This window comes from Chroicocephalus ridibundus, chromosome 2, assembly GCF_963924245.1.
Source record: "Chroicocephalus ridibundus chromosome 2, bChrRid1.1, whole genome shotgun sequence".
Lineage (NCBI taxonomy): Eukaryota > Metazoa > Chordata > Aves > Charadriiformes > Laridae > Chroicocephalus > Chroicocephalus ridibundus.
Genome location: NC_086285.1, coordinates 1,448,441 through 1,472,831, shown reverse-complemented (window position 1 = coordinate 1,472,831; position 24,391 = coordinate 1,448,441). Strand labels below are relative to the sequence as shown.

General features: G+C 48.7%; 1 protein-coding gene across 1 annotated transcript in view; it reads right to left on the bottom strand.

Annotated features, from left to right (window-relative positions):
- Positions 1 to 24,391, bottom strand: part of KIF9 (kinesin family member 9) — a 38,639-nt gene that overhangs the window by 10,898 nt on the left and 3,350 nt on the right. Inside the window, exons 2-17 of the mRNA XM_063324202.1 lie at positions 22,680 to 22,776; positions 21,863 to 22,028; positions 21,620 to 21,726; positions 20,589 to 20,813; positions 18,410 to 18,493; positions 18,193 to 18,285; positions 17,322 to 17,469; positions 15,686 to 15,750; positions 14,492 to 14,569; positions 13,015 to 13,083; positions 12,486 to 12,590; positions 8,546 to 8,601; positions 6,364 to 6,454; positions 5,160 to 5,290; positions 2,986 to 3,168; positions 174 to 382 (exon numbers count right to left, since the gene is read on the bottom strand). Of these exons, the coding sequence (XP_063180272.1) occupies positions 174 to 382; positions 2,986 to 3,168; positions 5,160 to 5,290; positions 6,364 to 6,454; positions 8,546 to 8,601; positions 12,486 to 12,590; positions 13,015 to 13,083; positions 14,492 to 14,569; positions 15,686 to 15,750; positions 17,322 to 17,469; positions 18,193 to 18,285; positions 18,410 to 18,493; positions 20,589 to 20,813; positions 21,620 to 21,726; positions 21,863 to 22,028; positions 22,680 to 22,775 (1,906 nt within the window). The 5' untranslated portion in view covers position 22,776. The remainder of the gene's footprint in view (positions 1 to 173; positions 383 to 2,985; positions 3,169 to 5,159; positions 5,291 to 6,363; positions 6,455 to 8,545; positions 8,602 to 12,485; positions 12,591 to 13,014; positions 13,084 to 14,491; positions 14,570 to 15,685; positions 15,751 to 17,321; positions 17,470 to 18,192; positions 18,286 to 18,409; positions 18,494 to 20,588; positions 20,814 to 21,619; positions 21,727 to 21,862; positions 22,029 to 22,679; positions 22,777 to 24,391) is intronic.

The following is a 24,391-nucleotide window of genomic DNA, read 5'->3' as shown; positions in this document are numbered from 1 at the left end:
CGTGGCAAAAACACAAGGCCAGCTGCAGAGCTGGGGCGCTAAGCCCGGCCTGTCCCGCTACCCTGGCAAGCGGCAGTGGTGGTCTAGTGGTCTCACCACCAGAATTGCTTTGAAACCAGTGGCTCCCTTCTTCGGTTGGATTTGCGCTGGCCAGTCTCCACACAGCGACTTACCCTGCTGCCACCGCTCCTGCTTCTGAGCCTCCAGAGCCTTTTTGATGCTCTCTATCTCACGCTTGATGAAGTTGATCCTCTGCGCCACTGTACTGCTTCTCTTCTTCCTGGCGAGGAGGATGCTTTTGTTCTCTTTAAAGATCCGGTTGATCTCACTTCCGCCCTTCTCCTTAAACTGCTCAAATGCCACTGGTTTGGATGGAGGGGAGCTGCAGCGGAATTCAAAGAAAACGCGGACATGGGGAGGTCAGTTTGTTCTGCCCTGCAGCGTGACACAGCTCAGGGGAGTGGCCATAGCTGAGGTTTGGGGATGGTATTTCAATGAGCCCTTTGAGGATCTCGCTGTGCCAGCTGCACCCTGGTACCATCTCTGTGCCAGCCCTCACACCCACTTTCCCCCAGTCCTGCTCCCAGAAGAAAGACTTGTTTACATAGAGACCGCATTCCTCAGGAGATGCCTCAGAAGTGAGGCTTCCCTGGAAAGCGGACCTTTAATGGTCTGAATTTTCAGAAGAATAATGAATATTGTTCCTCCCTATTGTTAAACGGAAACGTCTTTGCTGTTTCCTCGCTGGATCCCAGCACAGACCAGTCACCTCTGCCAACCAAAGCCCATAGCTGCGTGCGTTGGCCGGCTCTACTGCCGCCCGTGGCTTTTAAGTCTTGCCTATTTAGAAAGACTGAACTCAAAGGGGCGCGTGTCAATCCTGACTTTTCTATGAAATGGCTTTGTTGCAAACGTGCCTCCATGAACACCAGCTCCTACTTCATCACAAACCACACTGGGCAAAAGGAGAGTCCCGCAGGAGAACGTCACACTCCCTGCTCTGGGCTGCGAAAGGTTGTTCTGGGTGAGCGAGCTGGATCTGGTAGCAGAAAGTAGCTACAAGTCACCACATTCCTCAGTCTAGACCGGTCGAAGCAAAACTCTTGACTACTGCCTTCCCCTGATTGACCTCTTAAGGGCATTTTCAAACTCCTCAAAGGCTGCGTGAGGCTGCTTTCCGTGCCAAACTGCTGGCAAAGTGCTGTAAACAACAGCCACTGGGCAGACTGCCACAGCTACAGCTTGGACAGCCAGCTACCGAGCTTCTACAGACTCTGGGTTGTGCCTTACGCAGCTGCAGCAGCAGTAGCCTTCCCTGCCAGCCACAGGACCTGTAGAAGAAACACTAAAACACACACAGAGGACATGGAGGAACGCGACGACATCTTAAGGTTCTTCACAGAATCACAGAATGGTTTGGGTTGGAAGGGACCTTAAAGGTTATCTAGTTCCAACACCCTGCCCTGGGCAGGGACACCTCCCACCACACCACGTTGCTCCAAGCCCCGTCCAACCTGCCCTTGAACCCCTCCAGGGATGGGGCAGCCACAGCTTCTCTGGGCAACCTGGGCCAGGGGCTCACCACCCTCACAGTCAAGAATTTCTTCCTCAGATCTCATCTCAGTCTCCCCTCTTGCAGTTTGAGGCCGTTCCTCCTCGTCCTATCATTATGCTCCCTGATCCAGAGTCCCTGCCCATCCCTCCTGTAGGCCCCCTTTAGGGACTGGAAGGCTGCTAGAAGGTCTCCCCGGAGCCTTCTCTTCTCCAGGCTGAACCCCCCCGGCTCTCTCAGCCTGTCCCCACAGCAGAGGGGCTCCAGCCCTCTGATCATCTTCATGGCCTCCTCTGGACCCGTTCCAACAGGTCCATGTCCTTTTTGTGCTGAGGACTCCAGAGCTGGACGTGGTACTCCAGGTGGGGTCTCCCCAGAGTGGAGCAGAGGGGCAGAATCCCCTCCCTCGCCCTGCTGGCCACGCTTCTCCTGATGCAGCCCAGGATGTGGTTGGCTTTCTGGGCTGCCAGCGCACATTGCCTGTTCATGTTGAGCTTCTCGTCCACCAGCACCCCCAAGTCCTTCTCCTCAGGGCTGCTCTCAAGCCATTCTCCACCCAACCTGGATTTGTCCCTGGGATTGCCATGACCCAGGTGCAGGACCTTGCACTTGGCCCTTCTTCAGGAGTAAATCCTGGGATGGCTTCACTGCAATGCTCTCCCTGGGCGTCAGGAACAAGCAAAGACTTGGTCATCTACAACGCAGGCAATGGAGGTGCTCATAAGACTTCAGAGCTGCAGTGCTCGCAGCTTGAGGGCTCTCAGCCAGAAAAGATGGCTGGTGATGGGAAAAGTGGTGTCCCAACTGGTTTGTGTGGGGTCCTGGCTGAGCTCCTGGGAGTTGAACAGCCTCATGCTGTTGAGCACATCCTCCTGGAAAAAGCCCTTCGTCTCGATACCAGTAGCGTTTCTTACCCCATCAACTCCATCCAGAACGAATTGCAGTTCAGCGCTGCCCTCCCATGCTAAATTCTTGTTGTGGCACAAGCAGATGACACATGTTGCTGCATTTTTGGCCGTTCTCCACTCTTCTCTCTTGACATGGTACTTCCTGCCCTCATCTTGTGCAGCTATTGACCCATTTTCATGACTGGGGTGGGGGTTGTGGCTGGACATGAGGTCTCCCTGCACTTTTACTACTAACCAAAGGGTGAAGAGTGCTGCGATTTTCGGAGATTTCACACTTAATAGAGCAACTGAGCAGGACACAGCTGAAAGCAGATGGAGAAGGTGAAGACCACCAACATAATTTGCTTCACAGGGTGTCCTTACAACCACTGCTGTCCTACAATGTATTTCTGCATCCAAGCAATGAAGATCTCTGAATCTCTCCATTTCGAAGCAGGTAGTTGCACTAGGGGAACACAATGCAATCACTCCGGTGTAAACCACCCTCCGGCAAAGAGGATATACTCCCTTACAGGGAACGCTTACCTGGGCTGCTGGGAATCCTCCACGGGAGCTGACTTTGAGAGCTCTGCATCAATATGTGCTGTATCATGGTTCCTTGCTGCCTCTTTCACACCCAGATCCTTGGTGGAAACCGTTCCCTGACTTTTTGATGGTAAAAAACCATCCAGATCTCTTCCAGAAAGAAAGCTCCCGATTCCTTCCTTCCTAAAAGGGGCAAAACGATGAACCAGATTAATTGATTCCTTAATAACAGGAAGCTGGAACCAAAACATGCTGCAGGTGCTAGCTTTGTTGGTTCAAAAACTAGCAGCCTGATGTTGCTTCTACCAAAGTTTGCAGTGAAATATCTACCGCCAAGGAATAAGATCAGCTTTGTTCTCACAAATCCTTACTTCCTAGAGCAGAGGGACTGCCTTGTGGAGCAAATACCATAGAGCACAGCGGAGGCTGGACTGGCTTTCCGGAGAAAGATCACCACAACATTCCCACCCTGTCTGGACTGAGGCACACCTGCAGGCAGGAAGAGCCTCTTTACCTTCAGAGGAACCTATAAACCAAATCCCCTTGGATTTCGTCTAACCCCACGTCTAAATCAAGCCCAGCTCGCTGTCCTTCTTCCGCCGCTCACCTCCACAAACACCACCAGCCTTGTCTGCAGGGGACAGCGTGACTTGAAAGAGATAGAGAAAAGTGCTTGCCAAATCGCCTTCCATCTCCCAAAAAAAAAAAAGAACTGCACAGAGGACTCCACTGTGTCATGTGGATACTAAAGGCTTGGTGATTCCCCTCCTCTCTAACACAGGAACTTTGGGGAACCAAAGGAGGAACCAAGCAGATGCTCTTGGCCACAGAAGCAGTTGTAGAAACTGCCAGCGCAGGGAGCTCATTTCTGTAAATTGAAGAATCTTTCTCTGCTCTGGGCTGCTTGTTCCCCCTTCTCTCTCAAAATCTCTTCTCCTTAGCTTCTCCTCTGTCCACTGTCCCTTCCTTCCTTTCCCCTTAGCAGATCCCCTTCTACCTAATGCTTTAAAGAAAAACTGCAAGTTTAACACGTCTTCTATCACCACCACAGGACTGTTACCCTGCCTGCGTGTCCACCTCTCTCCTCACAGGCTAACCCTGTCTGTGCTGGCTACAAGTTCTTCAGCCCAAAGCCTGCCCAGCCTTCGTGTCCACAGCTCACACACAGAATCACAGAATCATAGAATGGTTTGGGTTGGAAGGGACATTAAAGATCATCTAGTTCCATCCTCCTGCCCTGGGCAGGGACATCTCCCACTAGACCAGGCTGCTCAAAGCCTCATCCAGCCTGGCCTTGAACCCCTCCAGGGATGGGGCAGCCACAGCTTCCCTGGGCAACCTGGGCCAGGGGCTCACCACCCTCACAGCCAAGAATTTTTTCCTGATGTCCAATCTAAATCTACCTTCTTTCAGTTTGAGGCCATTACCCTGGGTCCTATCATTACATTCCCTGCTCCAGAGTCCCTCCCCAGCTTTCCTGGAGACCCTTGAGGGTCTGGAAGGGGCTCCAAGGTCTCCCCGGAGCCTTCTCTTCTCCAGGCTGAACCTCCCCAGCTCTCTCAGCCTGTCCCCACAGCAGAGGGGCTCCAGCCCTCCCAGCATCTCCGGGGCCCTCTGCTGGACCTGTTCCAACAGGTCCATGTCCTTCTTGTGCTGAGGACTCCAGAGCTGGACGCAGGACTCCAGGTGGGGTCTTCCCAGAGCAGAGCAGAGGGGCAGAATCCCCTCCCTCGCCCTGCTGCCCACGCTTCTTTTGACGCAGCCCAGGATGCAGTTGGCTTTCTGGGCTGCCAGCGCGCATTGTCTGCTTATGTTGAGCTTCTCATCCACACCCTGAGCAGCGCTCCGTGGTCTCCGTTTGTCCGTAACAGACACATGGACAAACTGTTTGCAGTAAATCTTCCCCATAACAGAGGTCTGCCCCACCACAAGCTGGGCTTGCCAGCCACACGCATTCTCCTAACATCCTCCTGCCGGTGTTGCTGGTGGCCGTAAGGACCCCACAAACCCTTCCAGCATCATGCTGGAATGTCATCCTTGAGGAAACAAAACTTCCACATGTTAAGCCAGCTTCATCTCTACCTTCTTCCAAGAGCTAACGTCCTGGTTTGAGGACATCACTGCGATGACACATTGTCAGAGAAAAGGGAGAGCTGTCTGGCTGCTTTACTCACTTGGGCTGGCCGTTGCTTTTCCTGGGTTTCTTCTTCCCACCATCTCTGGATGAAAATGGAGCAGTTCTCGTCCCAGAAGCCTGTCCATCCTCTTCCTGCACCAAATAGCCATCCACATCAACCACACCTTCCTGGAAACAGGAAGAAATAAAACATGGCCCAGGCAGCGTTGGATCTGTAACTCTCTAGATCCCAAAAGCTACCCAGCCCTTGCCCGGCAGCTATTCCATCCCGTTGTACAATATAATCCAGAAATCTGTATACGCTACCGAGTATTTCAGAGAAACACAACTCTAAGGATGAAGTGAAAACTGAAATGGCACCAAAATTATCCTCAAATTCCTACGCCAAATGTTTCAGCCACTTCGGGGGAGAATAACTTGAGTCTGGTGCCACAGAAATAAATGCACCCTCAGAAGTCTTCATTTAGTGAAAATACAGAAGATCATTATGTTTCCTACACTATTTCTCATATTGCTTCAACTATAAAACAGAGGGGCCATTAGGCGTTAAAATCTACCTAAATCAGGTTTCGGTTTTGTTTTCCACTTCTTTAAATAAAGACTTGAATAGGCCTGTTAGAGACCACGTGCTTCTCTCTTATACAAATACTTTTGCATTTTCCCTCGTGCCTTTCTTCCAAAAAAAATTCCAAGCATCTGCAGTGAAGCCACAGGACAAGCGTATGACTCTGCGTAACAGATAATGACTCTTTTATCTGCTGTACTGGGTAAAACCAAGGCAAGGAAATAACCACTTCAGAGAGAAAATATTTCACAGAGGGAAATAAGTAATGAAAAATAGATTATAAACTGTTAGCTAGAGTCCACGTCTGGATTTATGGTTTACATATGACACGTTTACTTTGCTCCAGTAATTACAAGGACTAAAAGAGGGATCTCAGCGGAGGCGGGTGATCTGACGCCACCTCCTACAACCGATTGACAGACAGGTCACCTTCTAGTTTATATTTTCTTCGTTCCCATTTAATAAATTATTCTGTTCAGATAATGGGCCTAATCCTCTGCTGATACGAATGCACCTCTGCTCTCTGCAAGTTTTTCGACACACTCATCCCATTAAAATTTCTGAACTTCAGATTTCCAACGGGGAAAAGTTGAGAATTTGAGGCAATTCACGTTTCAGCAGCAAAGCAGCCGATTCTAAGCTGAATTCTGGGCCGGCCTCGAGCACCAGGCGTTACCTTCTGAAGAGCAGCAACGGCCGCAAAGTTATTTTTGTCTATCAGAGCGTACTTGCTTCGTAATCTGGCCTCCACTTCATGCTCCTGTTGACTGGGGGAGAAAACAGCCCCTTAGCGTCGTGTTCAAGGAGGAGTATTTCCTATGCCAAAACCTCTAATACCTGCCAATATCAGATTTCCAAAGAAAACCAGCTTTTACCTGTGATCTCCTCTCCAAACACCCCACCTTGCTCCTTCTGTTCTGCCCCATAACCTTTTTCCGCTCTTCCTTTCTTTTTTTTTTCTGTGATGTTCCTCTTAGGCCTCTTAGATATGGAAGCTTTTTGATGGCTATTTTCGTACTTAGCGTAACCTTTTAATGGGCCATATCAAATAATATTGCCCCCGTTCAGTTCCATCACCTCACTTTAACCCTCGTGACGTTCAAACCGAGCGATGTTTTCACTGATAGGGAAGGGGTGAAGCCTTGTCAGTCGGCTTAAGTACACTACACAAGACTGAAAATCATGGAATCACAGAATCACGGAATCTTCAGAGCTGGAAGGGACCTCTAGAGATCATCTAGTCCAACTCCCCTGCTAGAGCAGGATTGCCCAGAGCACATCCCTCAGGGCTGCATCCAGGCGGGGCTTGAAAATCTCCAGAGAAGGGGACTCCACACCCTCCCTGGGCAGCCTGTTCCAGTGCTCTGTCACCCTCACTGTAAAGAAGTTTTTCCGTGTATTTGAATGGAACTTCCTATGTTCTACTTTGTGCCCATTGCCCCTTGTCCTGTCGCTGGGAACCATTGAAAAGAGCCTGGCTCCGTCCTCCTTAAACCCACCCTTTAGGTACTTGTAAACATTAATCAGGTCCCCCCTCAACCTTCTCTTCTCCAGGCTAAAGAGTCCCAGCTCTCTCAGCCTTTCCTCATAAGGGAGGTGCTCCAGTCCCATAATCATCTTGGTTGCCCTACGCTGGACTCGCTCCAGTAGTTCCCTGTCCCTCTTGAACTGGGGAGCCCAAAACTGGACACAGTACTCCACAGTTGTGGCCTCACCAGTGCAGAGTAGAGGGGGAGAACGACCTCCCTCAACCTACTGGCCACAGTCTTTCCTATGCAGCCCAGGATGCCATTGGCCTTCTTGGCGACAAGGGCACACTGCTGGCTCGTGGATAATTTGCTGTCTACTAGGACCCCCAGGTCCTTCTCCTCTGAGCTGCTTCCCAGCATGTCCGCCCCTAACCTATACTGGTGTTTGGCATTCTTCCTTCCCAGGTGCAGGACCCTACACTTGCTTTTGTTGAACCTCATTTGGTTCTTCTCTGCCCATATAATCATTAGAGAATCTGCAAGTTAAAAAAGACTAAAGCCCACTGTGTCAGAACAATTGAAAGAGTCCCAAGTTAAAAAAAAATAAATAATAAGCGGGCAACATTTTACCATGAAACCCGTTTTGGTCTTGGGTCCCAGCAAAACCTGGCTGCCCGACCTGATGACGTACCACAGGCACTTGTGTTCATTCAGGTTTCTCGAGGGCAGGCAGATTTCCTACAGCAACATCGCAATGTCACCCCTGTGAGTAGAAACCTCTGCTGCCCAGCCAGGCCACTGCTACAACACCTAATGCCCTTATTCTTCGTTCTCTTCTATTTCATGACATGGAAGTTCATTTTGTCCTCATCAATTTGTCCTAATGTTTAGGATTTTTTTTTTTTTCCAGCCTGTCATTCACCTTCCCTCCTTCAAAACCAACTTTCATCACCCGCTGGTGACATTTTCGAATAGCCACTTTCACGCTTTCTCCCATCGCGCACCGCACATCAGAGAGCGCCTCGCTGGAAATAGCCACAGAGCCTTCTTATCATGCGCCTTCAAATTGCTTTAGGACTTTGCTTTACCACAATTTCTAAAAAAATAAGTAAATTTGATGACTTTTAGATGCTGGTGTGGCGAGACTGTTCTGAGACTGATCCCCAGATCAGTGAAGTTTACCCTTGCACGTGACTTACGAGCACTGGAAGGTTCGAGGCAATAGTCTTCTGGTGCAAAGGCCAGCAGAATGTGTCCGGAATTGTGTTTTCAGTTACAAAAGATTGCCTGTAATGATTCTTCCCCAATGTCGTGGCGTGACATCACGGACGAAAGCTTGGTGGAATTTCTAAACCTTACTGTGAAAGGCATCGACTTTGGACATCTTACCTTACAGCCAGTTTGAACTGCTTAAAAACCTCCTGGACTTGCCTGACGTTCACTATCTGGGGAAGAGACGCATACAGTAAAGACACGGGTAGGCATTTCTATGCTGTGGTCAGCTGCACTGATTCAAGTATTTCAGATTTTGAGGACTCTGCTTTCCGCTTGCTGGGTACCCACGCTCAAGGAGACTTACCTTTACCCTGCACTTGAGAGCCAGGCTGGAGGTGGACACGTTGCACCCCCTGAGGAGGTTTTTAAAGAGTGAGGAATCTGATAGACCGGGGTAAATTCAACGGAGCAACTTGAAGTTCAAGCTATCAAGTTACAACTTATTTACAATAATTTTGTAAATATTGTAATATTTGGAGGTCAGTGACAAGTGGTGCTCCCCAGGGGTCAGTGCTGGGTCCAGTCCTCTTCAATATATTCATCAATGACCTGGATGGGGGGATAGAGTGCACCCTCAGCAAGTTTGCCGATGACACAAAGCTGGGGGGGGTGGCTGACACACCAGAAGGCTGTGCCACCACCCAGAGAGACCTGGACAGGCTGGAGAGTTGGGCAGAGAGGAACCTTATGAAATTCAACAAGGGGAAGTGTCGGGTGCTGCACCTGGGGAGGAATAACCCCCTGCACCACGACAGGTTGGGGGTGACCTGTTGGAGAGCAGCTCTGTGGAAAGAGACCTGGGAGTCCTGGGGGACAACAGGATGCCCATGAGCCAGCAATGGGTCCTTGTGGCCAAAAAGGCCAATGGCATCCTGGGGGGCATCAAGAAGAGCGTGGCCAGCAGGTGGAGGGAGGTCATCCTCCCCCTCTGCTCTGCCCTGGGGAGGCCGCACCTGGAGCACTGGGTCCAGTTCTGGGCTCCCCGTTTCAAGAAGGACAGGGAACTGCTGGAGAGGGGACAGCAAAGGGCTACCAAGATGATGAGGGGACTGGAACATCTCTCTGATGAAGAAAGGCTGAAGGATTTGGGGCTCTTCAGTCTGGAAAAAAGACGACTGAGGGGGGACCTTATTAACACTTATAAATACTGAAAGGGGGGGTGTCAGGAGGATGGGGCCAGGCTCTTCTCAGTGGTGCCCAGCGACAGGACAAGAGGTAACGGGCACAAACTTGACCATAGGAAGCTCCATCTCAACATGAGGAGGAACTTCTTTCCTGTGAGGGTGGCAGAGCCCTGGCACAGGCTGCCCAGAGAGGTGGGGGAGTCTCCGTCTCTGGAGACATCCCAAACCCGCCTGGACGCGTTCCTGTGCCACCTGCTGTGGGTGACCCTGCTCTGGCAGGGGGTTGGACTGGGTGATCTCCAGAGGTCCCTTCCCACCCCTACCATTCTGTGATTCTGTTGCTCCGTAATCCAGTGGCGTTGAACAAAGATTGTGCGCTAAGCGGTGGCAATCCCAGTCCCAGCATTTGCAAGACCAGGACCCAAGGGAAGTTTTAACCTTCATTCCCACGTCCCGTCCCATTTTATTAAGTTAATGGGATGGTATTGATGAGTTATTCCAGCTCGTGTTGGGTTTGGGGTTCAGCGACAAGTGTGCTGTCCTTATATGGAATGTCTCCTCTCTGGAGACATTCCAAACCCACCTGGACGTGCTCCTGTGTAACCTGCCGTGGGTGACCCTGCTCTGGCAGGGGGGTTGGACTAGATAATCTCCAGAGGTCCCTTCCAACCCTATGATTCTATGATTCTATTCTATGATTCTATGAATTTTACAAATGACATATATGGCATCTGGTGACCTTGCAGATTTATGATGCTACTTCGCTTTTCACTGCTGCCCAAGACTGCTTGAGTACTTGGAACTGCCAGAGCACTATCTTTTGTCCTCTTCCCCATTGAAACAAATCAGTGCGGTCGAGCCATGCCGTTATCTCTGGTTTGGAGATGATGAGCAGAGGCACGGACAGACACGTAATGGGCAGTCTGTCACTGAGCAGAAATCGGCACTCAGCTCTCCCAAGGTCCAAAAGACGGGACCAAGCTATGAAATGCTCTACCTCTGTTCTCAACCCTCTCTCTAGAAAATCCTTCAGTGCCACTGAAGACATCCTTCCCTGTGTGAAACTCCTTAGTCCTTCTCTACCTTCCCTGCTCCACTCACACCCGCATCACATTTGGCAGCCCAGGTAAAACGCACCTTCACATAAGACATTTTTCCGCTCCATTCCTGCCTGCTGGAGGGATAAACCAGGGACTTTGAGAGAATCATAGAATCATTTAGGTTGGAAAAGACCCTTGGGATCATCGAGTCCAACCATCAGCCCCACTCTACAGAGTTCTCCCCTACACCACATCCCCCAACACCACATCTAAATGACTCAAACACATTCAAGGATGGTGACTCCACCACCTCCCAGTGTCTGACCATGCTTTCTGTGAAGAATTTTTTCCTAATGTCCAGCCTAAACCTGCCCTGTTACAGCTTGAAGCCATTCCCTCTTGTTCTATCACTAATTACCTGTGAGAAGAGACCAGCACCAACCTCTCTACAATGTCCTTTCAAGTAGTTGTAGAGTGATGAGGTCTCCACTCAGCCTCCTCTTCCTCAAACTAAACAGTCCCAGCTCCTTCAATCGCTCCTCATCAGATTTATTCTCCAGGCCCTTCACCAGCTTCATTGCCCTCCTCTGCACCTTGATATCTCTCTCGTATTGAGGTGCCCAAAACTGGACACAATACTCAAGGTGTGGCCTCACCAGTGCTGAGTACAGGGGGACAATCACCTCCGTCCTTCTGCTGGTCACACTATTTCTAATACAAGCCAGGATGCCATTGGTTTTGTTGGCCACCTGGGCACGCTGCTGGCTCATGTTCAGCCGCTTGTCAATTAGAAGCCCCAGGTCCTTTTCCGCCGGGCAGCTCTCCAGCCACACTGCCCCAAGCCCGTTGCGATGCTTGGGGTTGTTGTGGCCCAAGTGCAGGACCCAGCACTTGGCCTTGTTGAAGCTCATATCGTTAGCGTTGGCCCATCGGTCCAATCTATCCAAGTCTCTCTGTAGAGCCTCCCTATCCTCGTGCAGATCAACACGCCCGCTTAACTTGGTGTCACCTGCGAACTTCCTGATGATACACTCCATGTCCTTATCAAGATCATCAATAAAGACGTTAAACAGAAATGGTCCCACCACTGAGCCCTTGTGACTGGCCCCCAGCTGGATTTAACTCCATTGACCACCCCTCTTGGGGACCGTCCATCCAGCCAGGGCTTGATCCAGCAGATCCTATGCTCATCCAGGCCATGAGCAGCCAGTTTTTCCATGAGAATTCCATGGGGAACAGTAGATAAGGATTACATGAAATGAGAGGGAATGTCTCAAGTGTTTTGCTTAAGCTAAAGGGTTATCTAACTGTTTGGAAAACAGTCTTCCAGCAGCTACTGCACTGTTGTCGCAGTGGCTTCTGTTCCCAACCAAACAAAACTTTACAGTAACTCTGAGTGTGCATTTATGACTTCCGTTTTCTTTACATTTTCCTCTTTGCCCCCACAGGAATATTTGCGTTTGCAGGACTTTTGCTGTTTCTTTTCGCAATCATTTTGCAGTTAACGGGTAGTTTCAAGTGGAGAAACCCTGCCCTAATGAACCTGTCTCTAAAAGACCGGGCGTATTTTGGCAACACACTTTGCAAAGATGTGGTGTGACATTGGCAGGGCCAAATTTTGAAATTCATTCTTTAAAGAAGTTCCAAATAGACCAATTCAAAGGGTTTCAGGACTGAGGAAAAGTCTCCTCGAGCTTCCAAAAAAAAGTAAAAATGGGATGAAAACAAGGACACAGCCCTTAAGATGCAGAAAAAAAAGAAATATCACAATTCTGTAGCACTTTTAGGGTTATAGATAGCCTCTTCAGAAGGCATTTTCATTGCTGCTGTCTTGGAGTAAAATGGGATGGAGTCGGTATTTAAGTCCTTCTCTACTACAAAGCTACTTACATCAATTTCATCCACGTCTCCTTTTAGGTATTTATGGACTTGAGACTTAATCTCTGCTATCTGGACGTCAGTCAGAGGGTCATAAGTCACCAAAGAACGATTTACCTAAGAAAAAAGGTGAACCAGTGAGTATCAGCGAATGACAAAAAGCTAAGCAAGTATTAGTTGGGCGAACACCTGACATTGCTCTACTGCGCCCAGGGAAGCCTTATGTTTAATTTGTGATTGCGACTTCTCGTCGTCTGAGTCAGCAGGACTTGGGAGCGCGCTGAAAGCAAGGCGTTCCCCTCCACATTTCAACCAAAGAAGAGGAGGGCTTCAAGAGCTTGAAAGAAACATCTGCGGATGGGGAGTGATGCTGCACCACAGCCTCACCGCATGGGATCTTCAGAGCTCTGCCTAAACCCCTTCTGGAAGCAGAAGGAATACAATCGCACTGGACGCCGAGTTAACTGATCCAACCGCAAAACAAAGACTGTGACAAAGCCTTAAATAGGTCCCGTCTAAGACGGTGCAGCCTATTCCTTACCAAGCTGTCGTGCATGGCCAGTTCCTGCTTTAGAAGAATAATCTCCTTCTCCAAAGCTTTCACTGTCCCCTAGCAGGAAAAAAAAAAAGGGGTGAGCAAATCACTAAATGCTACTGGAGAAAAAAACTGGTGAAAAGCAGCATTAAACCGGCTGCTAGAGAACATCCCAGCTGTGTGCCAGCTCCCCCGGGGTTTGCTGTTGGGTTCGCATCGGCGAAGCTGTGAGTCTGGAAATTGCTTTGCCTTTGATTAGCTTCCAGGGAGACAGCTTCTGTGGTGTCCTGGGCGTGCTGCCTGCAGAGCCAGCCTAAGCCACCAGAAGAAGGGCCACCTGGTTTTTAATTTGATGCTTTCCTGATCTGGTTACTGTAGGGGCCATCAAGTTCTGGACTATGAGATATTATCTTGAAAGCAAAGTATTCAGGTGTCCACTCTGACCCTTACTGAGTTCTGACATTAACTTTAACAGAGGAGGGAGTCTCCTGTGGTGTATTTGATTGAATTTCTCCATCACGTGGAACACCTTCAAACATTCGCTATTTAGAAAGTGTTTCCAGAAAGGTGTGGGCACACAAATCTCCTGGGGATTCAGCGAGAATTGGATACTGAGCTGCTTTTCAAGTGACCTGTTGAGCATCGAAGCACAATAGTTTCCCTTAAGCACTACGCTTTTGGCTATTCTTCTCCACTCCACGCATCTCAACAAAAATGAAAGGGACTGAAGAGAAAAAGAGAGTTTGTTGCACAGCTTCTTCTGGAAGCGGGATACTCCTTCTGGAAGCGAGATACTCCTTCTGGAAGCTGTTGGAGGGAACTCCCCAGCTGTTTCTCCGCTTGCCAGTGAGGTGAAATACAGCCGGGTTCTCACACACCCCATGTGTGAAGGATCAGATCATTCTAAACTTGTTCTTTGGGCTATCGGTAATTCATAGAGCGTTTACTGCTGCCAGCTCGGTTCCAGCTGCGAAAGTGCACTCAGGACATCTAAAACACTGTGATCATTTTCTTTAAACTATTTCCTTGTTTAAACAAGTCCTGTATTTGTGGCAAAAATGTCTCGTAACCAGCAGCACTGGGGATAAAGCTGTGTGAAGCTGCAGGTAGGACGGGAGATGATTTCCCTGCATGCCAGGAGAGTAGTCCACAACTTAACATCTCTGTTAAGAGGTGAATCTTAGCACAAAAATTACGGACTCCTACGTATGCCATTGAAAGAGTTACCACACGCCAGGGAAGATGCGACCATCTGCATGACCGCACCCTCGAGCATACTCGAGGTAATTGTAATTAAATACCGATGAAAAAGGCGTGATACTAATCCGTTTTATCGTATACCTAAACTCAGCACGCGTCAGCTTGGCTGATGAGCGGTAATTCATTAAACCACCAAATTTCCCTCTGGTTTTTAAGGTCATTATCCTAAATATCAACGAACCTTGAGAAAATATGCCTTCTTCCACTCCCTTCCTCTACATACCTCTTGGTCGTACGTCTCGTTGATGACCGGCTCCGTTGTGATCCATTTCATTCTGGTAGCAAAACGAAGAGAAGACAACTGAAAAAAACATGGTTTTTTAGGTAACTGAAAGAGAGATTGGCAAGGATATAATTTTCGTAAGCTGTTGCTACTTGATCATCTCAGATCCCAACACAGAGAAATACAAAAGCCATTCAACTGCAGGGAGCAGTATAGGATTTCTCATTCCAGGAGCGTATCTCCTAGTGCTCGCTGGCTTTTATGTGATTAACCAGCTTCAGATCATCTCTTTGTCTTTTCCGTTCTGCACGCGGGCAGCTCTTGGCGTGCCGGAGCTGCGATCGCAAAAATACCCACACCCATTTCCGAGCAAAATTAACACATCCTAAAAAACTCCAAATCACACATTAAGGGCCTTCAAGCTTAATTCCCGCAGTTGGGGCATCTCGAGGGGAAGCCCCTGCAGGCTGAAAATCCTCCTCTCGACGCAAAGTACAGCAGCTGCCTCCTCGGTAATATTCCAAGTTTTTAAGACGCTGTTAGACCACACGGAGAGGATAAAAACAACCCCGCCTTGAAGGCAACTGCGTACCAGGTGTCTGTGTTTACATTTTTTTTTTTTTTTTGGCTACCTAAAACTTTCTTGGCAAAGAGCAAAGCGATTCCCTCCTCTGCGTTACAGATGCGGTTAAGTCGATCCAGTTCGCGCAGGGAGACTTTTCGCCCATCTCATTATTTCGCAGGTTAAAAAAAAAACAAACCCTTATTCTTAGGAGGTTACTCCTGATTCCTGAACCAGCTGAAAGCCAGATGGGAACCGGCGCAATTCCATTGACCTCATTATGTGATGTACCGTTCAAACACAGTCGTAGAGTGGAACCGAGAAGAATAATTAACACTCTCCAGCGGGCTGAGATTTTAGCTGCTTGTGCCTGCTCTATTTCAAGCTCTTCTTTTCCCCTGGGCCGCTTACCACTCGTCTGTTTGCATCACAAAGCAGGCTGGCGAGAGCAATCTGGTTTCTGAGCCCTTGAGATAAGACTGAGCTATCCAATATTTCTGAGGAATTAGGCAAGATGTTTCTGCGGGAGTCCTGCCATAGCCCTCCAGAGACTATTCTTTAAACCCAGCTACGGCCAATTGCAACAGCAGCGGGAACAAGACTTTAATTCTGCAGAAATCGGTTCAACTTACAGTCTCTTCGACATGCACAGCTTCCCCGCAGATATTTGCCACTAGGACAGTATTGCAGTTTCCCCCTGGGAAAAAAAAAAAAAAAATAATAATAATAAAAAAAAAAAAGGCAAAGACTATAATTCGCGGTTTTTTTGTTGTTTCCTTTTCTGAAATGTATTGTATTATGTGCTGACTAAAATAGAGAGAAAGAAGTAAGAAAGAACACAGCAGTTTATAACCGTCCCTCTGAAGTTCCCATGGGCACAGAAACACAGCGGCACAGAAGGACTTAGGAATAAAGGTAAAATGTGTTTCTCGAGTGGCGATGATGCAGTAAGAAGATGGGAATACAAACTGTGAAAGCCTGAAAGCGGGAAAACCGGAGCCGAGGATTTTAAAAGCCTAAATCGAATAGCCGGGAACCTGGCAGGACGTAGTCGCTGCCTCTCCGAAAAGCGACAACGCAAGGCTTGTGCTGCTTGAAATGCCTCAAACTTCACTCTCATTTCTGGTGACTTCGGTTACTCCACACAAAAGTCTACAGGCTGTTTTCAACTGCTTTCTCCTCCCATGAATCCAGCCGGCATTCCAAGAGCCCAAGCCTTTCCTGTGGATTCACGATGCACCACAGCTTTGGGTTTATCATCTGCAGCCTGATGCTAAAGCAGGAGCATCCAAAAAGGCTTGTAACACACAACGGGGGTTTTTTTGGTGGCAAGTTTTTTTTAATTATTCTACCTAAGGTTTTGTGAATTTCTACTGGTTTGATCCGTGTGGGCTTTATACCGTCTCCTGCGCCTGCTGTTTTACTTGATGAGGAAACACAGCCATCCTTTGAACAATGATGAGTTACATGTGTTTATGTGTTATGGTCTTACAGAATCACAGAATGGCGGGGGTCGGAAGGGACCTCTGGAGATCACCCAGTCCAACCCCCTGCCAGAGCAGGGTCACCCACAGCAGGTGGCACAGGAACGCGTCCAGGCGGGTTTGGGATGTCTCCAGAGACAGAGACTCCCCCACCTCTCTGGGCAGCCTGTGCCAGGGCTCTGCCACCCTCAGGGGAAAGAAGTTCCTCCTCATGTTGAGATGGAACTTCCTATGGTCAAGTTTGTGCCTGTTACCCCTCGTCCTGTTGCTGGGCACCACTGAGAAGAGCCTGGCCCCATCCTCCTGACACCCCCCCTTTCAGTATTTATAAGTGTTAATAAGGTCCCCCCCTCAGCTGTCTTTTTTCCAGACTGAAGAGCCCCAAATCCCTCAGCCTTTCTCCATCAGAGAGGTGTTCCAGCCCCTCAGCATCTCGGTAGCCCTTTGCTGTCCCCTCTCCAGCAGTTCACTGTCCCTCTTGAACCGGGGAGCCCAGAACTGGACACAGGACTCCAGGTGTGGTCTCACCAAGGCAGAGCAGAGGGGGAGGATGACCTCCCTTGACCTGCCGGCCACACTCTTCTTGATGCCCCCCAGAATGCCATTGGCCTTTTTGGCCACAAGGGCCCATTGCTGGCTCATGGGCATCCTGTTGTCCACCAGGACTCCCAGGTCTCTTTCCATGGAGATGCTCTCCAGGAGGTCTTAGGATGGAACATGCTCATTGAAACAAGGCTGTTTTCTAAGAAGCGTATCTGGGGCTGTTGCAAGGCCCAGCTCTTACCTAGCGAGTCCTTGAGAACGTGAGTGAGCTTGCTCTGCCGGAAGGGGATGTGGTCCCTCTTAGGATCAGCCAGGGCAATGATGATTTGCTCAAGGAACGACAGAGACTTGTTGATGTACGTGGCTTCTTTCAGAACCTGTCCTTCAGACTGCAATGAAGATCAAAAGGCAAAGCCTCCACAACACGTGTTTCTGGCTGCACCCCAGAATACGGCGTATTCCTTACCCAGGGGACAACTCTGCTTGACTGCGAGGGTAAGGACCTAATTCAGACCCAATAAATTCGTGATCTGGAGCTTTCTTCATTTCGAAAACAAATTTTGAGACTCAATTTTTCATTACAAGCCTACGAAGACCATTGGCTTTGCTTCCCAAAGGGTAACATATATTTGATGCGATTTCTATTCTGATCAATATAGAATGTGACACGGGACCTGAGGAGCTTTCAGTTGTTGAGCCCTAGGGCTCTAAGAAACGTTCACCAGTTTGCCTGCTGTGACCAAAAGTGGGGGGTTTGCGCTGCACCTCATGGAATGAAGAAGAAAATGAGGGGTTCTTTGTCTTAACAGTTGATGGCACCGGCCTTTTCTTTTGCGGAGAAATCATAGAGTCAAATAAACTAACGGAATTTGGGTCAGGTTGGAAGGCGCGTGCGGGAGGGGAGTCGCGTCCATGTGGATTTAGAGATCATATGCAGCAGCGGCAAACAACTGAGCACTTTCTGATGTATTAATGTGACTTGCAACTCGTCACAGTCTCTCCTACACATCACAGGCTGAAAATCAGTTGTGGGGAAAACCCGTAATTTCACCTCCACCATGCTGATGACTGGGCTCTTCACCACGGACTGAAATATTTCTCCCATTACTTACTCCCGTCTTGCTCAGTCTCTCTGAGCCTGCCAGATCTATTAAGTTGATTTTAGAGTTAATGCATTTGCCTTCTGAGAAAGCTCTGAAACGAGACTGAGGGGGGGAAAGAATATAAACTGCACTTAGCAGCAGACAAAACTGAAGTACAGTAAAAACCAGATATGTAAAGATCCTCAGCCATTTGAGTCCGTATAAAAAAACCTGCTGGAGCTCTTACCTCGATATAAATAGTGAAGATGCAATGGGACCTGGATGAATTTTTATTCAGTGTGTGCTCTGTTATCACTCTGTTGGTCTCGCCCTGCACATGAAGTCAAAATTGAAGACAGTGGTTTTAAACCTCTGCGTTGGTAGAATACAGGAAAATTAGAAATCCCCACAGTTAAATACGTAGAGCCTGTAACACCCATCAGTTGGTTAGAGCAGCCGGAGCAGGAGCTCGCTCTATTTGCCTCATTTTCTTACTCAAAGGGCTCTCAAAGCACTTCACGCTGCGGTTGGTAAAGGTCACTGTTTACTGTAATGATGCCTTTTACCGGAGACCGCATTATCTGCATTTCCACTTTCAAGACTCAGCTCACCGATCTGCGGCTCTTTGAGGAAGAGTCAGGCAAGCCTTGCTCAGCGACAACACCTCCCTGGCTCTTTCGGTTTCTTGATGACTAGAAAAACCAAAGAGCTCACCAAGATTCAAATGTCACCCAGAAAACGCGCACATATATATGACGGCCAGGGATTTGTAACGCCAACTTACAGGAAAGGAAAGCAACGCTGAAAATGATGTTGCAACTGCTTGTTGGCAGCGCCAGTCCGTCAGAGAGATGGACTGCCAGGCTGGGAGGCAGAAAAGGAAACGGAAGAATCCAGAGCATAGAAATGCACTTGTCAACAGGTTTCACAGCCTGGGTCTCAAAGGACAATGACCTCTGAGAGCTGGAAAGTCAGTGACTGGCTCCACGCTCGGGACTTTAAGTCATAGAATCATAGAATCCAGGAATGTTTCAGGTTGGAAGGGACTTTAAAGACCATCTCGTTCCAACCCCCTGCCCTGGGCAGGGACACCTCCCACCAGCCCAGGTTGCTCCAAGCCCCGTCCAACCTGCCCTTGAACCCCTCCAGGGATGGGGCAGCCACAGCTTCTCTGGGCAACCTGGGCCAGGGGCTCACCACCCTCACAGCCAACAATTTCTTCCCAATATCTCATCTCAGTCTCCCCTCTGTCAGTGGAAAACCCTTCCCCCTCGTCCCATGGCTCCCCTCCCTGCTCCAGAGTCCCTCCCCAGCTTTCCTGGAGCCCCTTGAGGGACTGGAAGGGGCTGGAAGGTCTCCCCGGAGCCTTCTCTTCTCCAGGCTGAACCCCCCCAGCTCTCTCAGCCTGTCCCCACAGCAGAGGGGCTCCAGCCCTCCCAGCATCTCCGGGGCCTCCTCTGGCCCCGCTCCAACAGCTCCGTGTCTCTCCTGTGCTGAGGCCCCAGCACTGGAGGCAGCGCTGCAGGGGGGTCTCCCGGAGGGGAGCAGAGGGGCAGCAGTCCCATTATTAAAAAGGCAAGTGAAAGATTTGAAGGGCACCAGATGGCTCCTGGTGAGAATGTGCTTCCTGCATACCGAACCAATTATTTATTCATGTTTTCCTGGGGAACTAAAGGACCCGCAAGAAAAAGAAAGATGCAGAAATAAGTAAGCAAATTCCTTCCACAAATCTCACCCCTTGTGTGAACGCAGTGCTGTAAAATCTGACAAACAGTACCTGCGCCACAACCATCCCAAACTATCTGCCGAAGATGTCACTGGCAAGGCTCTTTTCTTGGAGCACGGACATGGCTAGGACAGGCGGGTGTGTTTTTCAGGAAGAAATTCCAGTGTAGGCCAGCTGGTGGGTCTAAAAGGATCCCAAATATCGTACACTTTGTATAAAGTCACTCACTGACACCCTTATGTGATCACCAGGGTAATGAAAACAAGTCTTTTTGGCTGCCTGGGATCTCGGTCAGCTGGAGGGGCCGGTGAGGTGGCTGGTATTTCTGACAAGTCTTCCAAAATGAAGGCAGATTCTGTGGCTGCCTTCACTATTTTGGTGCTGCCTGGAAGCTCCAGTGCTACTACGTTCTGTGGTCTCATCCTGACATATTTCCCCCATCGCTTGATTTGCTCTGGTGTACACTAAAAAGAGGTTTTCTCCATGGAGATCTCCCAGAATCTCTGTGCCAGGGACATTTTCCTTGGAAGGACATGACTACAGAGAGTTACCAATTCTTCTACCCACAACAAAGAGAACAAAGAAGGTTGAACTTCCCTCCAGATGTCCTGGCCACCCACCTCCTGCTCGACTGCCTCCTCCCTCAGCTAAGCCAATAAACATAACAATCAGAGGAAGTGTAATATTTGTTTTCTCTTGCCTCAAAAAGGAGATTTAGAGCATCCTCCTCGTGGCTAACTGCATGTATAGATAAGCCCTTGACGTAAACACCCTGTGGGCAATCCACTACAGCCAGCTGCATGTCACTGGTCCCATTGCGCGTCATGGTGGACAGAAGGTCAAACAAGGTCTCATTGTAGATCTCCAGGTAGGATATTCGGACAGTGACGAAAGGATCCACGGAATGCGCAGTCGCTTTGAAGACCTACACAAAGACAAAGAGCTTGTCAGTGGCGGTGCTGGTTCACAAACAGAATTATTAGCTATTTACGGCTTTCCAGAGAAGCTATTTATAACTTTCTGAGCAGCTAGAAGCGCATCTGCGTGTGTGTAGCTAATTCTGCGCTGTGGTTGCCTGAGGGCTGGCAGGGCGAAGTCAACAGTTTTAATACGATTTCTCGAAATGCTAGTTTTGAAAGCAACACTTTGGAAGGCCTGCTTACATCTGGAAAGCAGCGACTTCTAGCTGCTTTATGCGAGCCGGTAGAATTAAAGAGGAACAACTTCTGCAAATGGCAATAAAGCGTAACTACAGAATTCCTTCCGTCTTTGTTTCAGGTTGTATGCGTTATCTCAGCCCCACACCGTGCGTGTCCGTTGTCTTCGTGGGAGTGGAGAGCCTTCTGCAGTATCAGTGCCTAAAGATAAGCAGACCTGCCCCCTAAGCAGTTGTAAACTTGCGCCTCTGGACAGGGACGTGTCTATGCGGCAACGGGACCGACAAACCAGCATGTTTCAAGCCAACCCCATCCCAATGCTCTGACACGTCACCGTTCTCAGTGCACAAGGTGTAGTAAAACAAAGGTACAAATTAACTGTGTTTTCCAGGCTCCTTCATATCTTGAATGACCATCACTTAGATAAAATGAAGGGAAAAAAAAAGAGGACTAGTGGAGATAAACACAAAACACATTCACCGTCTTAAAACACTTTTATAAATACCAGCAAAAGCTGGTAAAAGAGCAGTCCGTGTTATTTCTTCCAGCCTCTTTTCCCATTCAGATCCAGTACCTGCTGGATAGCCCGGGGTATGATTCCTCGATGCTTGTACTCGGCCGTCGCCCCCATCATCGTGTAAGTTTTACCAGCCCCCGTTTGCCCATAGCACATTATCGTGCCTAGAAAAGATTGAAAAGCAAAAAGAATAAAGCCAGGAGGGAACCTCTGCATTTCTCAAATGGAACATCGGAAGGATCTCTCCCTCAGATCAAATCTCCACTTATTGTCAAAATAATAAAAATAGCAACAAATTACCATTATAGCCAATTAAAGCTTCGGACACCAATTTCTTAGCCACGGTCTCATAAGCCCGTTCCTGGGAGGTGTTGTGAAGGACGCCATCCAGCCGAAAGGACCAGTCAGTCTGCCTGTTGTTCACAACTCCTTTCCTGGCATCTTTTTTGACGTATATATCTATGCTCTGAAACCCAAAAAGAGATGAAGATAACTTCAATTAAGAGTTTCAGCAGTTATTGTCTGGGGGGAAAAAAAAACAAAAAACAAAAAAACAAAAAAAAACCAACAAACCACCAAACACTGAAGACCTGAAAGCAAGTAGAAAACAGAGCACAGATAATAATATTGTTTTACTGACCTGGATGGCATTTTCTGGTAATAGATATTTTAAAAAAAAGGAAATGTGGCTAAGCTAATCTGTTTACCTTTCCGTGACGTGTCTGATTTTGTGTCCCAGGGAAATTATTAGTTAAGGAAGAGAAGGTGAAGGGAGGAACTTGCGTATGGGGGGAGAGAAACAGACTGTACCCCAGGGAGACCTCTCAGGTTGGAATTGTGGTTCCCACTGGGAATTCCTCAAGGACCAGTCAGAGTCTCAGTCCTTTTGAGACTTTCTCTGCTGACTGTATCACAAGAAGTGTGTTTTCCACAGTCACACGTGCTGATAGAAAACCCCAAGCCCCTGTCAGCGCAGAGAACAGCACGCAACAGGAATCAACGTGCACCAAAACGTCACCCACCCGTGGCCTTAAGGAACGGAAGAATTCTGCATTTCTGTGGGTGAAACTGAAACAAAATTCCAAACCTTTCACGCTTGCCATCTCTTTCTCTCTACCTTGTTGTCTGGCCCAAACTTGATCATGTCTTGAGCAAAATCGGCTGTTGGCTTGACTCGCACAAATGTATGGACTCTCTTTGCTGCTGCGTCCATTCTAACGGGAGAGGGGAAAAAAAAAAAGGGAAAATCAACAACGTTGCACTCCCTAAAATGAAATGTGATATTATTTGTTGGGAAAAAGGCGAGCTACAGAGTAGCCAAGTTTAAAAATAAAGTCTTGAGAAACGTTCCGCTGCAGTTTCCATCCTTTATTAGGAACAACTGAGTTGCTGAAAACTCTTTCCAACATTGTTCTGCTCAGAAAACCGAGCATGTCGAAAAAGAAGGGTCTCACTGATCATTATTTCCTCTTGTGTTTCAGGCGCATTAGTGTTTGACAACAGAAGCTTAGCCTCGCAAAGCAAAATAAAGGCAGGAATATGAGATGGGTTTTCTTTTCTCTAGTGTTTTCTGTGCGTGAAGGCTTCTGTACCGTCAGTCCCCCAGCAGCCTGCTGTTTTGGAACGTCACTTCATCCAGAACTTCGTTTCAAGCTTCAGAGGCTTTGAGTAAGACGTGTTAGAGGCGAAACCAAGCCTAAAAGGGATCCACCACACGGCAAAAGGCCGTGCAGTCAGTGGGTACGCCAACATTTCCGACGCTCTGAGCAGCAATTCCCTTGTTTACCGCCCGTATTGAGTATTCATGTCTCACATCTTTGTAACCCCTTCTTTATACTGATACACGAAAATATTTTTAAGTTCCCAGTGAACACCTGATCTTAAAGTTTCCAGAAGAAAAAGAGTCATGTGCCTGACAACTCCTGGAGCACTGGGTCCAGTTCTGGGCTCCCCGGTTCAAGAAGGACAGGGAACTGCTGGAGAGGGGACAGCAAAGGGCTACTGAGATGGTGAGGGGATGGAACATCTCTCTTGCGAAGAAAGGCTGAGGGATTTGGGGCTCTTTAGTCTGGAAAAAAGACGACTGAGGGGGGATCTTATCAACACTTATAAATACTGAAAGGGGGGTTGTCAGGAGGATGGGGCCAGACTCTTCTCAGTGGTGCCCAGCTACAGGACAAGGGGTAACAAACCTGAGCATAGGAAGTTCCACCCAAACATGAGGCGGAACTTCTTTCCCCTGAGGGTGGCAGAGCCCTGGCACAGGCTGCCCAGAGAGGTGGGGGAGTCTCCGTCTCTGGAGACATCCCAACCCCGCCTGGACGCATTCCTGTGCCACCTGCTGTGGGTGACCCTGCTCTGGCAGGGGGTTGGACGAGATGATCTCCAGAGGTCCCTTCCAACTCTACGATTCTGTGATTCTGTGATTTTGTGAAATTCTTGTGTTGCTTTTCTGGTCAACGCAAATTCAATAAGTCGCTGGCAATAACTGGCAAGGGTAGAGGGCTCGTCCTCGGGAGAAGGACTCATGGGGTACATCCAGCTGCTAAAGCCCCACCTGAGAAACCTGAGCTGAGTATTTTTAAATGCCTGGAACACGCAGATCCTATGTTTTCTCTCAACTGTTTCCTACAGACGGTCTGTGCTCAATAGTTGGGTAACATCTAGCAACAGCTTTCAGACAGAATCTTTTGTAGTTCTTGTATATTAAGTATTTTTGTGACCTCTCCATTGCCTTATCTGCTGTGACTGCTCTAAGAAGAAACACAGAGATATGAACCAAGACTTCTCTTTATTTAAAACAGAGGTCAGCATTTGAATGACTACCTG